Source organism: Osmerus eperlanus, chromosome 1 (assembly GCF_963692335.1).
Source record: "Osmerus eperlanus chromosome 1, fOsmEpe2.1, whole genome shotgun sequence".
In the NCBI taxonomy this organism is placed as follows: Eukaryota; Metazoa; Chordata; class Actinopteri; order Osmeriformes; family Osmeridae; genus Osmerus; species Osmerus eperlanus.
In genome coordinates, this window is record NC_085018.1 from 17,996,274 (window position 1) to 18,009,264 (window position 12,991).

The 12,991-nt window shown below is 47.6% G+C and overlaps 2 protein-coding genes across 3 annotated transcripts; both read left to right on the plus strand.

Moving 5' to 3' along the window:
• The first annotated feature begins 48 nt into the window (after nt 1–48).
• Nucleotides 49–11,133, plus strand: espl1 (extra spindle pole bodies like 1, separase). Of its 2 annotated transcripts, none has more exons than XM_062465878.1 (31): nt 49–470; nt 642–944; nt 1,036–1,785; nt 1,878–1,979; nt 2,079–2,190; nt 2,286–2,413; nt 2,581–2,774; nt 2,981–3,223; nt 3,315–3,459; nt 3,592–3,751; nt 3,839–3,978; nt 4,128–4,262; nt 4,399–4,515; nt 4,609–4,780; nt 4,936–5,064; nt 5,331–5,487; nt 5,635–5,744; nt 5,871–7,021; nt 7,120–7,526; nt 7,643–7,794; nt 7,916–8,129; nt 8,385–8,587; nt 8,689–8,816; nt 8,927–9,049; nt 9,156–9,305; nt 9,387–9,554; nt 9,641–9,745; nt 9,851–9,966; nt 10,073–10,156; nt 10,270–10,434; nt 10,704–11,133. In XM_062465878.1, the coding sequence occupies exons 1-31, from the start codon at nt 390–392 to the stop codon at nt 10,903–10,905; spliced, it is 6,546 nt and encodes a 2,181-aa protein (XP_062321862.1). In that variant the 5' UTR covers nt 49–389; the 3' UTR covers nt 10,906–11,133. The 2 variants fall into 2 exon arrangements, with proteins under 2 accessions (XP_062321862.1, XP_062321852.1); XM_062465868.1 differs by having other exon boundaries at nt 7,120–7,525; nt 7,624–7,794.
• A 158-nt stretch (nt 11,134–11,291) lies between these two features.
• pfdn5 (prefoldin 5) lies at nt 11,292–12,812 on the plus strand. The gene is made up of 6 exons (XM_062465918.1): nt 11,292–11,390; nt 11,804–11,906; nt 12,008–12,039; nt 12,238–12,312; nt 12,416–12,521; nt 12,619–12,812. The coding sequence occupies exons 1-6, from the start codon at nt 11,325–11,327 to the stop codon at nt 12,696–12,698; spliced, it is 462 nt and encodes a 153-aa protein (XP_062321902.1). The 5' UTR covers nt 11,292–11,324; the 3' UTR covers nt 12,699–12,812.
• Nucleotides 12,813–12,991: the final 179 nt, after the last annotated feature.

Sequence of the window (12,991 nt, forward strand, 5' to 3'; positions counted from 1 at the left end):
ACCCATCCAGCCCCTTCGCACTTCCGTTAGTATGCGGATTGGCTATAACATTTATTTCAAAAACCGTGCGCGGGGGACGTCGTGTTTTGGTTTTACTATTTTACTCTTAACTATCAATGGAAATGTTATTATATGTAGCTCGTCTAACTACTGTTTATTGAGATTTTTTTCAAATCGGGCATTATTATGTAGCCTATTCACTATTATAACAGTGGATTATATCTCTTCATAATTTAATGTTAGTAGCACACATACGAGTTGTATGGATAGAAACTGCTGAGCTACTAGCTGGCTAATACAGTTAGCAGCCTGTCTTGTTAAGATTAACTAACTGGTTGACGTAACGGAAGATATATTTTGTCTTAGTTAATTACGTTTTCAGTTACAAAATGAGGTGTCTCAAGGTTGAAGAGTACATAAAGCGGACAGCGTGTTTGCAAGTGACGTGTCTCCTACACGAAGATTTGGAGGTGAGTTTTCAAGTAAGGCAGCTAGGTTAGCAACTGAAGTTTGTTGTCACGGTCCTGCACGATTGTATTCAGGCTTTCACATTTCGTCTTTTATTCCAATCTAGGTGGAACACATTTGTTATTACGGAGTCAGACTGCAGTTTGTTAACAACTTGATTTGTACTATTACAGACGTATGTGAAGAGTGGACCAGGACCACAAGGTCGCACTATATGTGACCGCGTTATCAGGGCCTGTAATCAACAACTTGGAGTCGGGGCTCTAGACAGAGATCATACCACCTGCTTGATAAAACTAGTGGAACTTGCCCTCAACGGATATGACGTTTCTGGGGAGCTTGGGTCTCAAAGCAGCCCCTTGTACATGGAGAAAATTATCTTCCACATTCTCAAGAAATTGGCCACACTGGGAGTGCATCCACCCTGTAGCCACTTGGGAAACTTGCTCTACAAAAGGCTTGTTCCAGTCCCACAGGTAAAGAATAGATGTACCGGTACTTTGTATCTTGGCTCTATTTATGCATCATCTCTGTTTCTCACAGTGTGTTTATCCATGTCCTCCACAGACTGAAGACTACTGTGTGCTTGTGCGCAGCTGCTTTGCAGTGCTTTGGAACGCGCTGTCAGGGTCCCAAGATAAAACCTCCTTAAGCCCCAGAGACAAGCTGCATTATCAGATGCAAGCTCTTAGCTTCCTTCTGCTGTTGGACAAGGAGAAAACATCCTCCCCTGCCTGCTCCAAAGCCCCGATGTACATTGAGGATGCACTAGCTGAATTTGAGAAGGGCAGTGGGACACTGACAGGGCAAGATGCCTCTTTCCTGCTAAAGGAGATGCTTACATACCTTGCGGGTTTCTGGACCATGGGGTGCATTGGGGAAGGAGATGGGGACCCCTTGAGGCAACATTGCCTTCCTACTGTCTCTGAGGTGGTGGTGATTACATCTAAGCTTCTTTGTAAGGCAGGTTACTGGGCTCTGGCCTCAGGGCTGGTAGATGAAGTCCAGGGCAGGGGCAGAGATTGTTCTACCTATCCTTACCCAGCTATGGTGCTTGGCAGATGGGCAGTAGACATCCACCGGTCGCTTAGTTCTGGAGGAGAGTGTGGACAAGCTTTCACCGAATGTGCCCGGACCCTCCGGTCTCTTCCTGCTGCCATGGGCGTGCGGGAAGGCCATGCGGTCTTGGAGGGGTGTAGTATGGTGGTGTGGGCTGTGGAGGCAGGACAGGGCAAGGGGCTGAGTGGACCAGTGCTCCTGGCTTGGTTCTCTTTTCTGGAGGAGCATCAGGAGCTAATGATGAAGAGATTACAAAGGGTTAGTGTCAAATATCTACAGATCTCTTTGAAATGGGTTGTCTGTTGACTTGCTTTACTACTATTTTTTTTTTGGTGGATTGTGTCACACAGGAAGTTGCATCGCAGTCTGAGGAAAACAGACTCCAGCATTCCCTGTGCTTCAGCATGTATCAAGGCTTTGTATTTACCTATGACAGTATGCTGGCCTCGCAGGTAAGGGGCTTTATTCTTTGCCAGGGGCTATGGCCAAACAAAGGCTGATGTTTAACTCTACTCTACAATATATTTGATGGTGTATTTTTGTCTGTTCAGCTGGAGAACACTGTATTACTGGACAGAGTTTTGCTGTACTGCCAGGCCACTGCTGGCCGAATGATGACTGAAATTCGTAAACTGCCCAATGACGGCATCCTTGTCAAAGCAGGTATTGCATTTTACTGTTTAAATACTGTTACAACATACTGGAACCACAGCAGTCTTGTGATTTCATTGTCGGTGTGTGTTTCCTTCTCTCCATAGTCACTGCTGTGAGTAACCTTGTATGTGGTCTCTACAACCGCCAACTCTACAACCAAGCCTTCACCTTGGTGGAGATCCTGTGCCAGGAGCTCTGCAAGAACTGTCCTGCATCTCTCTCCATTGATAGGGTAAACTAAGCATATGGCTTAAGATGGTTGCACTAAATAATTGTAGTGCATTGGTGATACATGTCAGACCTTTTTAGAAGAGTGACAGGGTGTGCTAACCAATACATGAAATCATTGTGCAGTCAATAAATATAATAATCAATAACATGTCATTTGCCCTCCTCCAGGTAAATCGGCCCTTCATGCTAGCGGTGCAGAGCTCTCGACGGGGAGGCCATCTTGAGAGGGCCTTGGACTGGGTCATCATCTGGCTGCAGGTCCTGGGAGAGCGAGTCACAGAACACATGACAGAACCTGTGGCCCTGTGGGTCAAGACCAAGGCAGATGCAGCCCGGGCTGGCCAGGAGGACACACGACTCAGGTGACAGTCCGGCACAGAGGCATCATGAAATGTACACTGTCTATGGAAGAAATGTACGAATAGTTTTCTATTATCTTGATTATTCAGCTGCTTCTATGGAGGGTTAGTTGATTGCTTATGTGTAGATAATCCTGTACATATGCTAAGATTAACGCAAGGATTTATGCTGAGAGCGGAATGATGTAACAGTATCGTGTTTTTGTTAGGACGCTGCGTGATGGTTTTGGTCCTGACGTCCCTGCCGAGGGGGTGATGCTGTGTCTCCTGGAAGAGGAGCTGAAGGCGTACAGGGAGTCTGCTGGGGACACCACCCAGGAGCGCTACAACACACTCTGCGACTTGCTAGACATCTGCCACGAGGAGAGCACACACACACACCTTCGCGCTGTCTACCTGTGTGACATGGCCCAGGTGGTGTGTTTCCAGGACTTCAGTGAACAGACTGACTGGTTGGTACTTTTTGTCATACAAGTATCAATATTCTATAAACTCTGGAAACGGATGTTTCAGTTTCACACTTGCGTTCTTCCATTTGAAAAGCTCTGCAGTTGATTTTACACACGAGGCTCTGCGGCTGCTGGAGGAGGAGCCTGAGACGGGAGAGAATGCTGATAGGCTGAAGGATGATAGGGCCCACGCCTCTCTGTGGCTTTACATCTGCACCCTTGAGAAGAACCTGCAGGAGGTGGGCGATGGTCTGGGTAGCGGCAAATACGCTACCCAGCTCTGACCACTTCAAATTCATTTAGTAATTCAAAAAAAGACTTTTACGAAGTTTGGTCTGTTGCTTGACTGACGTGTGTGTCTCCTTGGTCAGGCCATAGAGAAAGGGGGGAAGCTGCGGGATGTGTGTGAACAGGCAGGGAGCGACACCAATCCTGTTCCCACCAACGACCTGGACTATGAAGACAAGCAGAAGCAACAAGATAGCCACCTGGTGTACGAAGGCCTACACTTTAACCTCGCAGCCGAAAGCAGTAAGGACATTGCAAATACACATGCACCTGCAAACACTTGTACTTTTTGTTCAGTAAATGACAGAGTGTGTTTGTGTGTGTCCTCAGAGCGGCACCAGCCTCTGGACAGAGCCTTGGCTGAGTGGTCCTCCTTGCTGCAGAACCAGAAGGTGCCATCTGTCAGAAACCCCATACAGACCTGTACTTCCATTGGCCTCACTGCTGCCCTCTACAAACTCATGGGCAAGGTAACAACAAGTACTTCATTATTTTATTTTTTTACAGATTTAGGCCTAGATCTGATGATCTGTTCCAAACAATCAATTTATTCAGAGTTGCCATATGATGGGATGTTTCAGAAAGCCTTTAATGGCCTCTGACCTCTGTTCTTTCTCAGCCTCTGCAGGCTTTGGAAGCTTACCAGCTGGCCATTGGCCTCTCCAGGGGTCTGGGTGATACCCAGGGCTGTGCCACCTCCCTATGCCACTCTGCCAGACTGCTTCTGGAGCTGGGGGCCCCAGAGCTTGGAGAGGTAAGTTAGACCTTCACATTGTGGCTTTATGACTAGATTCAACTCAATAAAATGGTGGGCCCATCATTTCAGAGGTGCCGTGAATGTCCATCTGCATGCATGTGATGGGCTCACGTAGTTTCTTTTCTTGTTTCAGTCCCAGCTGGAGCAGGCAGAACAGTGTCTGGGCCCCAACCCCTCCACTGAAGGACCGTCTCCTCTCTCGGTCATGGCCACTCTTTTGAGAGCTCAGCTTTGTTACGGCACAGGACAGGTAACACACAAACACGCACACTTCCTATGCCTGAAACCTTTCTCCCATTATGCTGACATCAGCCCATTTGATCCCTTCCTTCTTGTGTGTCAGGTGAAGAGGGGAGTGTCCTACCTGTGTGAGGTTCTGAGAGAGGTGGGGGAGCAGAGGCATTCCAAAAGCTGGTATCTTCTGCGTGCGAGAGCGCTCCAGACCTGCAGCGCCTACCTGAGTCTGGACACTGGCACTTTACCGGAGGCCCTGCGCCAACACATCACTGACCATGGTGAGCACTACTGTACACTTATACCACACCTGGAAGGGCTCTACCAGACTTCCTACTTTGTTTCTTGCTGTGAGCTACAGAACTGAGGATTGGCTGTCTTTTTTGTTGTTTCGGTTGGTTTGTGTGTTTATTGTTTGTGTCTTGGTTTGTTCCAGGTCTGAAGAGCCCAGACGTCGTACTCTATGACAGTCTGAAGTTGCTGTGCAGCTTGCTGGTCACACTGGTGGGGAATGGTCTATATGGAGCCTACAGCAGCAGCACTGAGAATCACTTCATAGACCAAGGTACAGATGCCTGCCTTTCTATCTGGGAGACCTTATAGACCTGGGCGTGGACGGCTTTTATTTCTGTTTCTCCCTTATGGCTTTTTGCCATTGAAAATACTCAAGAACTTAAGATAAAACACCCAAGAGAATTACTGCAATAAGATGGTCCACGTGATATTTGTGTATTCATTTTTTTCATCGTGGCGGGCCGCCACAAATAAATCAATGTATGGGAAACACTGCTCTCCTTCTTTCTTTCAATCTCCCTCTCTTTCTCTCCTCAGGTGATAACTTGGTGTTAAAGTGGCAGCTGCTGTCTGAGCTTCTGGCCTGCTCTGTAAGGATGGTGTCTGTGAGGAGCAGCAGTGGGGCCGTGCATGAGGCCAAGCTCCAGTGTCTGGAGGCCCTCAAACTAGCCACCAAGCTGCAGGCCCTCAGCCAGTATGTACACTGTTGTGGATGTGTGTCGAGTCAACCTCCGTTTCCGCACAATGGAAGTGTGTTTGGTCAGCAATCTAATAAATGGCTTGAATTGACACCTGTTTGGGATGATTTGAGCTGACCATCCCTGTGTGTGTTCTGGTGTAGGTGTGCTGAGCTTCTGGTGGTGAAGGCTGAGCTGGAGCTGATGAAGGGAGAGAGGGAGGAGAGTGGCTTTGACCTGGACAAGGTCCGGAACCTGCTGGAGCTCTGCACAGGTCAGTCCCCTCTACATGCACCCTCAAGGGACAGAAGACATATTATATAATTGATATAAATTTAGGGTTATTTCAACTTCTATTTGTTTTACTTTAGTCTAATCGATTTTGTTTTGTTTCTTTTAGACTTTGCTAACCAAGAGAAAAACACACAAGTGAAAATCAAGCCTAGGAAAGGCTGTCCTGCACAAAAGCTACAGTCTCCTCTCCTTAGTTCTGAGGAGGACTGTAAAGGCTTCCTCAGCACCAGGTGGCTTCCCAAGGTGCCAGTGGAGCAGGATCAGGCCAGCTCTCCTCCTCTCAAAGCCAGGGCCCAGCGCTGGCTCTCGTCCCTGAGCCACGAGGCTGACTGCCAGTGCCCCTGCTGCTCCGAACCCAGCCTGGGCCGCGTCACTGCCCGCTGGGCTGCAACCCAGGCCGACCTAGCCCTCCAGCTGGGCCTCACGGAGCGCCGCTCCTGCCGCAAACTCCACTTGGCTACACTGGCTCGTTGCAAGGGGGTGACAACCAAACTAGGCACCAGGTTAGCAACCCTTGTTCCCCTTGTTGGGGCCACAAAGTCCCCCTGCAAGCCCACCCTTCTGCAGGATCTGGTGGGTCGCGTATACCTTTGCATGGCCCTGTCTGGTCTGGATCTACATCAGGAGAAAGCCCAGGGAACCTGGAAGATCTTGGAGGCTGGCCAGGCCTTCCTATCCTCAAAGCCCTCTCCAGAACTCGGCCCCCTGAGGGCTGGCTTGCTGGGGGCCAAAGCTCTGGCCTCCTGCCTAGCCCTGGCTGCACAGAACCACTGCCCCCTGGAGGAGCTGTTCTCCCCTGCTTGGACATGGAAGCCACCTAAAGAGACTGTGGAGCCAGACCATAAACCCAAAACACTGCCTCCACCTGTCTCTACAAAGAAGCCTAAAGACCCAGCCATCCCTTCCAAGACCAAAGGCCCCAAGAAGGCCAAAGACTCTGTCTCAAAGATCAAAGTGTCACTGTCCACCACTGCCACCAAGCCCAAGTGTCTGGTCCCCAAGACTCCAGTGGCAGTGAAGCCACCTAGAACCAAGTCATCTGTTGGAGAGCACGGCTCCTTTGATTTTGATACAGTGGTCCCCATGGTGGTCTGCACCCCTGTCCAGAAGCTCAGCGCTCCAGCCTCAGTAAGGAAAGGGGCTGTCAAGCCTGCCCTCAAAGTGCCCTTCATGGTGTATGAGGAAGTGTCTCCAGTTCAGGACAAACCCCAGCCTGTACCTGCAGCACCTAAACGCACTAAGAAGTCTCGTTTCAAAGTATGTCATATACATTGTGTTTAATATTCATGGCTGTCTGCCAACTTGCATGCTTGCCTTTCAGTTGGTTTCTAATGGGTTCTTGTGTCCTGCCTCAGGTAGAGTTTAGTGATGAGAGCGACCCAGAAGCTGACCCACACGTGGAGGTCAAGGAGAAGGCAGAGGCCTCTAAGAAGCGCCCTGCCTCCACCAGAAAAGCCTGTGTCCTCAAAGCTGCCCCAGAGCCACCTGTCAAGACTGTCCTCGCCAGGAGGCCTGCCAGAGGCAAGAAGAGCACCGTGCTGCCTTTGTCCTGCACCTCTTCGGAGGAGGAGGGCAGGGGGACGGTGACCCCTACTCGTCCAGCCAGGAGGGGGAGGTCCAGAAGAGCGCCGCCTGGGCCAGAGGCAGGAGAGGAACCAGAGAATATGAGGACCATAAAGGAGGAGAATGAGGGAACGCTGGACTTCAGCATAGAGGAGCTGAGAGCATCGGACACTGAGACTGAGGAGAACAGACTGTCTGGTGAGAACTTGCTTGAACACTTAATGATCAGTAGTGCGTTAGCAGTGGCCAGTTATGGTAAACATTTGCATTTGTATACAACTTTAAAAAACTGTCAGTATTTCTCCTCTCCACAACCATGGCTGTGGATGCCTCAGACACAGAATTTGAGGTCTTGCGGAAGGACCGTTGTGGGGACAAGGAGAGAGACTTTCTGTCTGAGCTTAGGAAAGGAGGCCACCCAGCGGGAGCCCTGCCAATCCACCATCCTCACTTAACTATTGGGCCAGGTGAGCTACAGGCTTCTGCAGGCCATGGTTTTATGGAAAACCTCAGCGCTTCAGATATATACACAAAGACGAGTTACTTCAAGTTGAACCTTGCTGTCTCCTTCCTTCTTCCCCATCATAGGTGACCTGTCTATGGAGGTGATCCAGTCTCTGCTGCTCACTGCCTGGCTGGCCCTGCAGCATTTCCCCCCGCCCACCCTCTATCCCCGCCTTTGTGCTCTGCTGGCCCTGTCTATGGGGCAGCAAGACCCCGTCACCACAGCAATGCTCCATGCCCAGTCTCTGGGGGTTACCAGCCGACATCACATGATCCGCCACTTGGCTAATCGCCTCAAGTGAGTCACTTGAATTGAGCCACATGAATTGGGTCACTGAATTGATCTAATTCCAAAGCAACCCCTTTGTTCCAATCATGTTGAAGATATCCATCAAATATTATCGGTTCACTTTTAGTTCGACACTTTCAACATTTGGGGGAATCAGTCAGGAATTGCTTGTCTGTCTTTATCCATCATCCTTTTCCTTTGAGCAACTTTGCACCAGTTTAGAAACGTAATCAATTATGTTCCAATGTTCCATGTCCAACACAGGAAACTAAAGAAGAGCTCCAGTGAGCTGGCAGACCAACTGAGTTCTCTCAGTCTGCAGGAGTCGACTCCCCAGACTGGGGCGTCTGTGGAGCAGAGACTAGCTCAGCTGGAGGACATCTATTCCTTCCCTGCCGCAGACTCCAGTGCCTTTCCCCAATACCACTGCCACAAGTTCACCACGCAGTTACAAGAGCTCCCCTCAGGTATGTAATGGAGGACGAGCTTTGCAGCCCTCCACAGAAATGTAAGTGCAACACTGACTGGTTTCTCGTTTCTCCCCTTGTCTTCCTCCGTCGCGCTGCAGGGGTGACCGTGTGCGTGCTGTCTGTGCTGGAGGTGCAGCCAGGGGAGATTGGAGACACACTGCTGCTCTCTCGTCTGGAGAAGGGCTCTGCTCCTGTGACTGTCCGTATCCCTACTACCCAGAGAGAGGTGGGAAAGTAACACTCTCCGTCTGTCCACCTCTACTGCTGCCTTCCTCCACCTACTGTCTTACACCATATGTGCGCTTGCACTGACTAACTTTGTATCTGTGACTGTAGCACCCTGTCAGCTGGCTGGTGCAAGAGATGGACAGTGTCCAGAAGGAGCAGAAGGCTGTGAGCTGTGTCTCAGACAAGGCCAAGTGGTGGCAGGGACGTAGGGCGCTAGATGCTCGTGTTGAGGCAAGCCTGCTGCAGCAACCAAGCATGCATATTTCCCACAAATCAGTCAATGGGAAATAGAAACAAGGAAATGCATGTGAACCATCTCTCACTGTGCTTTCCTCAGAGGCTGTTGGAGGAGATGGAGGGGCTACTGGTCTGCTGGCGTGGGCTCCTCCTTCCCCTAACTTCTGACCCCCAGCTGTCCACCGTGACCCAGAACATCCACATGAGCCTCACAGCGCTGGGTGTTGAGATCACTAAAGACATGCTCAAGGTGTGTGCATGTATCAGGTTGTAATCTTTTCTACGGTTCTCATTAACCTTACGTTTTGTCATTAATCCTGTTTTTTTCCAGGCTGTGCTGTCAGCTTCTCCCCTGTTGTCCCAGCAAGACCTGCGTCTGCTGGCACACGGAGTGTGTCCAGAGCGGGGTGAGGAGTGTGTGCTTCTGCTGCAGGCTGCTGTGTCTTCCCTGGCTGAGAGAGCTGAGCCAAATGGCCATGTGGTCCTCATCCTAGACAAGGTTGGAGTCCCTGTACTTCTCATATATGGCATACTCCTGTGAAGGTAGTGCTTCTTCGGTGACCCATCGCTCTCTTTCCTCTGCAGTACCTTCAGAAGCTTCCATGGGAGAGCATCTCGTGTCTGAGGCCTCAAAGTGTTACTCGCATGCCATCTCTCCACTCACTGCTAGGACTCTGTGCTCTGAAAGAGGTAAGAACCAACACACGCACATAAATTACCACGTACTGTATACTGTGCTACTTTGTTTAGTTGTTTAAGCTGAGTGCAGATGACAGTATGCCATCCTCTCCACAGTCTGACCCTGGGTGTGTCCTGAATCGAGGGGTGGACACTAAGCAGGTATACTATGTGCTTAACCCTGACGCCAACCTCGGAGACACAGAGGAGCGCTTTAAAGACTGGTTCAGCAGGTGAGCCCAGTGGCAAGTGACACATTCACACAATTGGTACTGCATCTCTCTACTGTTCAGGGTTAAATTATACTGATCAACTTATTCTGTCTCGCTCACCCCTAAGTGAAGGGCAATGGCAGGGTGTGTGTGGAGTACGTCCTAACTCTGAGCAACTACAGGAAGTGGTGACGACCAAAGATCTTTACATGTGAGTGGAATTCCATGTCACGTTTTTAATCTGTCATTTTGTTCTACAGTGAAGTGTTTTCGATGGTGGCCAAGTCGTCTCATCTGCTTCTTTCTCTTCCTCTTTGGTTACAGCTACGTGGGTCATGGGGCAGGAGCTCGCTACCTTGACGGACAGAGGATCCTGAAGCAGGATCTGAGAGCGGCCTCTCTCCTCTTTGGCTGTAGCAGTGCTGCTCTGGCTGTGCGAGGGGAGCAGGAAGGCTCAGGCATCATCCTCAACTACCTCATGGCTGGCTGGTGAGATGAACAGACTGGTTACACAAACACACACACACACAAGCTATAAATATAGAGCGCTGAAGTTGTCGTCATAGCTTTTGTTTGTGCATAAAATGTTTCATCCAGTTTCAATAAGAAAGGGAACGTCAAAACATGAGATCTATTTGATTTATTCTTGTAAAATATATAAATAATTGTGTTCCTGCCGTAGACTTAATGAAAGGAAGAGTTACAGATGTGTTGTTTTGTCTGGATTTTACATGTTCCATCTCCTTTATTTCATGTAGCCCATTTGTTCTGGGTAACCTGTGGGATGTGACTGATCGGGACATCGATCGCTTCACCAAGGCCCTGCTGGAGTCTTGGCTGTCTGCTGGCTCAGGGGCGCCCCTCCTTGACCACATGGCCACCTCACGCCAGGCGACACACCTAAAACACCTCATAGGGGCAGCGCCTATAGTCTACGGCCTGCCAATTTACATGCAGTAGGACTTGAGGAAATGGAAAACATCTGATTGGATAGACTAAGCATTCATACTTTTGAAGCCATGCACTCTTATGTTTAATAACATTATTTTAAAGTTTTATGGATTATTTGCCGGAATGTATTTATTGTAATGGAATGCCTTTCTTTAAATTAGACAGATATGGTTTTAATGTGTGACTTCAATGTACTCAAAGTATTGATTGATTTTCTCCAATAAATGCATCATAGTATAAAAAAGGCCCCACGTTGGTATCATTATTGCGAAAATTATGATATTGTTGTACCTTGCACAACAAAAAACGCTTTCCTTTTGCTCCATACTGCTAGGGGGCAGTACGTCGTAACATACTCCCTTTTATAGAAAAGGGCGTTTTCTCTGTCACGAAATACTTCCGTGGGTCACCTGTCTCACACTTTCAACATGGCTGTGAATCTGACAGAGCTTTCTCTTCCTCAGCTAGAGGGACTAAAAACCCAACTAGAGCAGGTAATTTAGTGGAACATTGTTAATATATGTGGGTGTGAACTTTCGATAATTATTTATTTTATGGGACAAATATCACTAAGAAGTGCCACACAACAGCGGAATGTTAGCTACTGTAGCCTGTTGGCTAAATGGCTAGCTATCTATGCTACCTATTCTAACCCCAGTTAGTAGAGTAAATTCTTGATAGCTGCCAGGTCATTTTCAGCTAGTCCTTACTATCTCCTAGCTAGATAATTGGGACAGACTATTGACGTGTAATTGTGGACATTCAAAATTTTAAGTAGCCTACTTATATTTTTATATATAATGTGACAGTTTCATTCTTAGCAGTCACCATATATGTAATCTGGTGGTCTCCATAAACCAACCAATATTAAGTGCCTCTTTCTTTTTGATTTTCCAATGCTTTGCAGGAAACCGAGTTTCTGACCTCCTCAATCGGTCAGCTCAAAGTTGTCCAGACAAAATATGTAGAAGCTAAGGACAGCCTGAGTGTTCTCAACAAAAACAATGCTGGTGAGAAACAAATAACTAGCTTTACACCAGTCTTTTATTTCATTATATTGTTTCCAGATTGATGGATCATTGTTCTGACAACTTCTCTCTTTTCTTTTAAGGAAAGGAATTACTAGTACCTCTCACCAGCTCTGTATCCTTGTGTGTTGTGTAAACCAAGTAGAGATTTCTACAGTCTTTAGATGTTATGTAAAAGGTTTTGTGGCAGTGAATGTAGCCATGTAAGAAGCCATCTTAAAGCAAAGTAAGTCTAGTTTCTTTGAACCTGTGATTAATGCAGACCCATGAGTGTTTGTTTTCGTTTGTTATTTCCCTTAACATCTGCAATTAGATGTATGTTCCAGGAACTCTAAATGATGTTGAGCATGTTTTAGTGGATGTGGGAACCGGATACTATGTGGAAAAGGTTAGAATAAAATGATATATATAACTATGATATTATAACTTGGATTGCAACAGTTAATTTCTACTGGTGTATATAAACTTTATTTTATGAATTGTTTTGGTAGAATGTTGGGGACACAAAGGAGTTTTTCAAGCGCAAAATCGACTTCCTCACCAAGCAGATAGAGAAGATTCAGCCAGCCCTACAGGAAAAGCATTCAATGAAACAAGGTAAATGTCAAATTTTTATGTTCATACAAAAATGCAACAACTTTAATTAAAATGTGACAATATTGATGCATGCTGTCGCCTTTTCTATTTTTGATAGCTGTGATTGAGGTGATGAACATCAAAATCCAGCAGCTTCAAAGTCAACAGGCAGCACAGTCGGGAACCACCAAGGCTTAATGTCTGAGAGAGCTGGGGTCTGCTTTCTCTCTACAGGAATTTGTTTTTTAATTTCCATGCTTTACTACGGCATTATTGTGCAAAATTAAATCATTCATAATGTCTGTAACTGAGGATCAGACTTTCATTTTTCTTTGTCATACTGAAACACACATGAGATCTGTATAGTGTTACGATGGCTCTGGTCTGTTCATGTTATTTGGATGTTGAGTCTGGGGATTGTGTCCCAACAATGTAATGCTTGTTTTACTGTGCAGTTCCTAAAAAATTGGTTATTAAAGATTGTAGTTAAA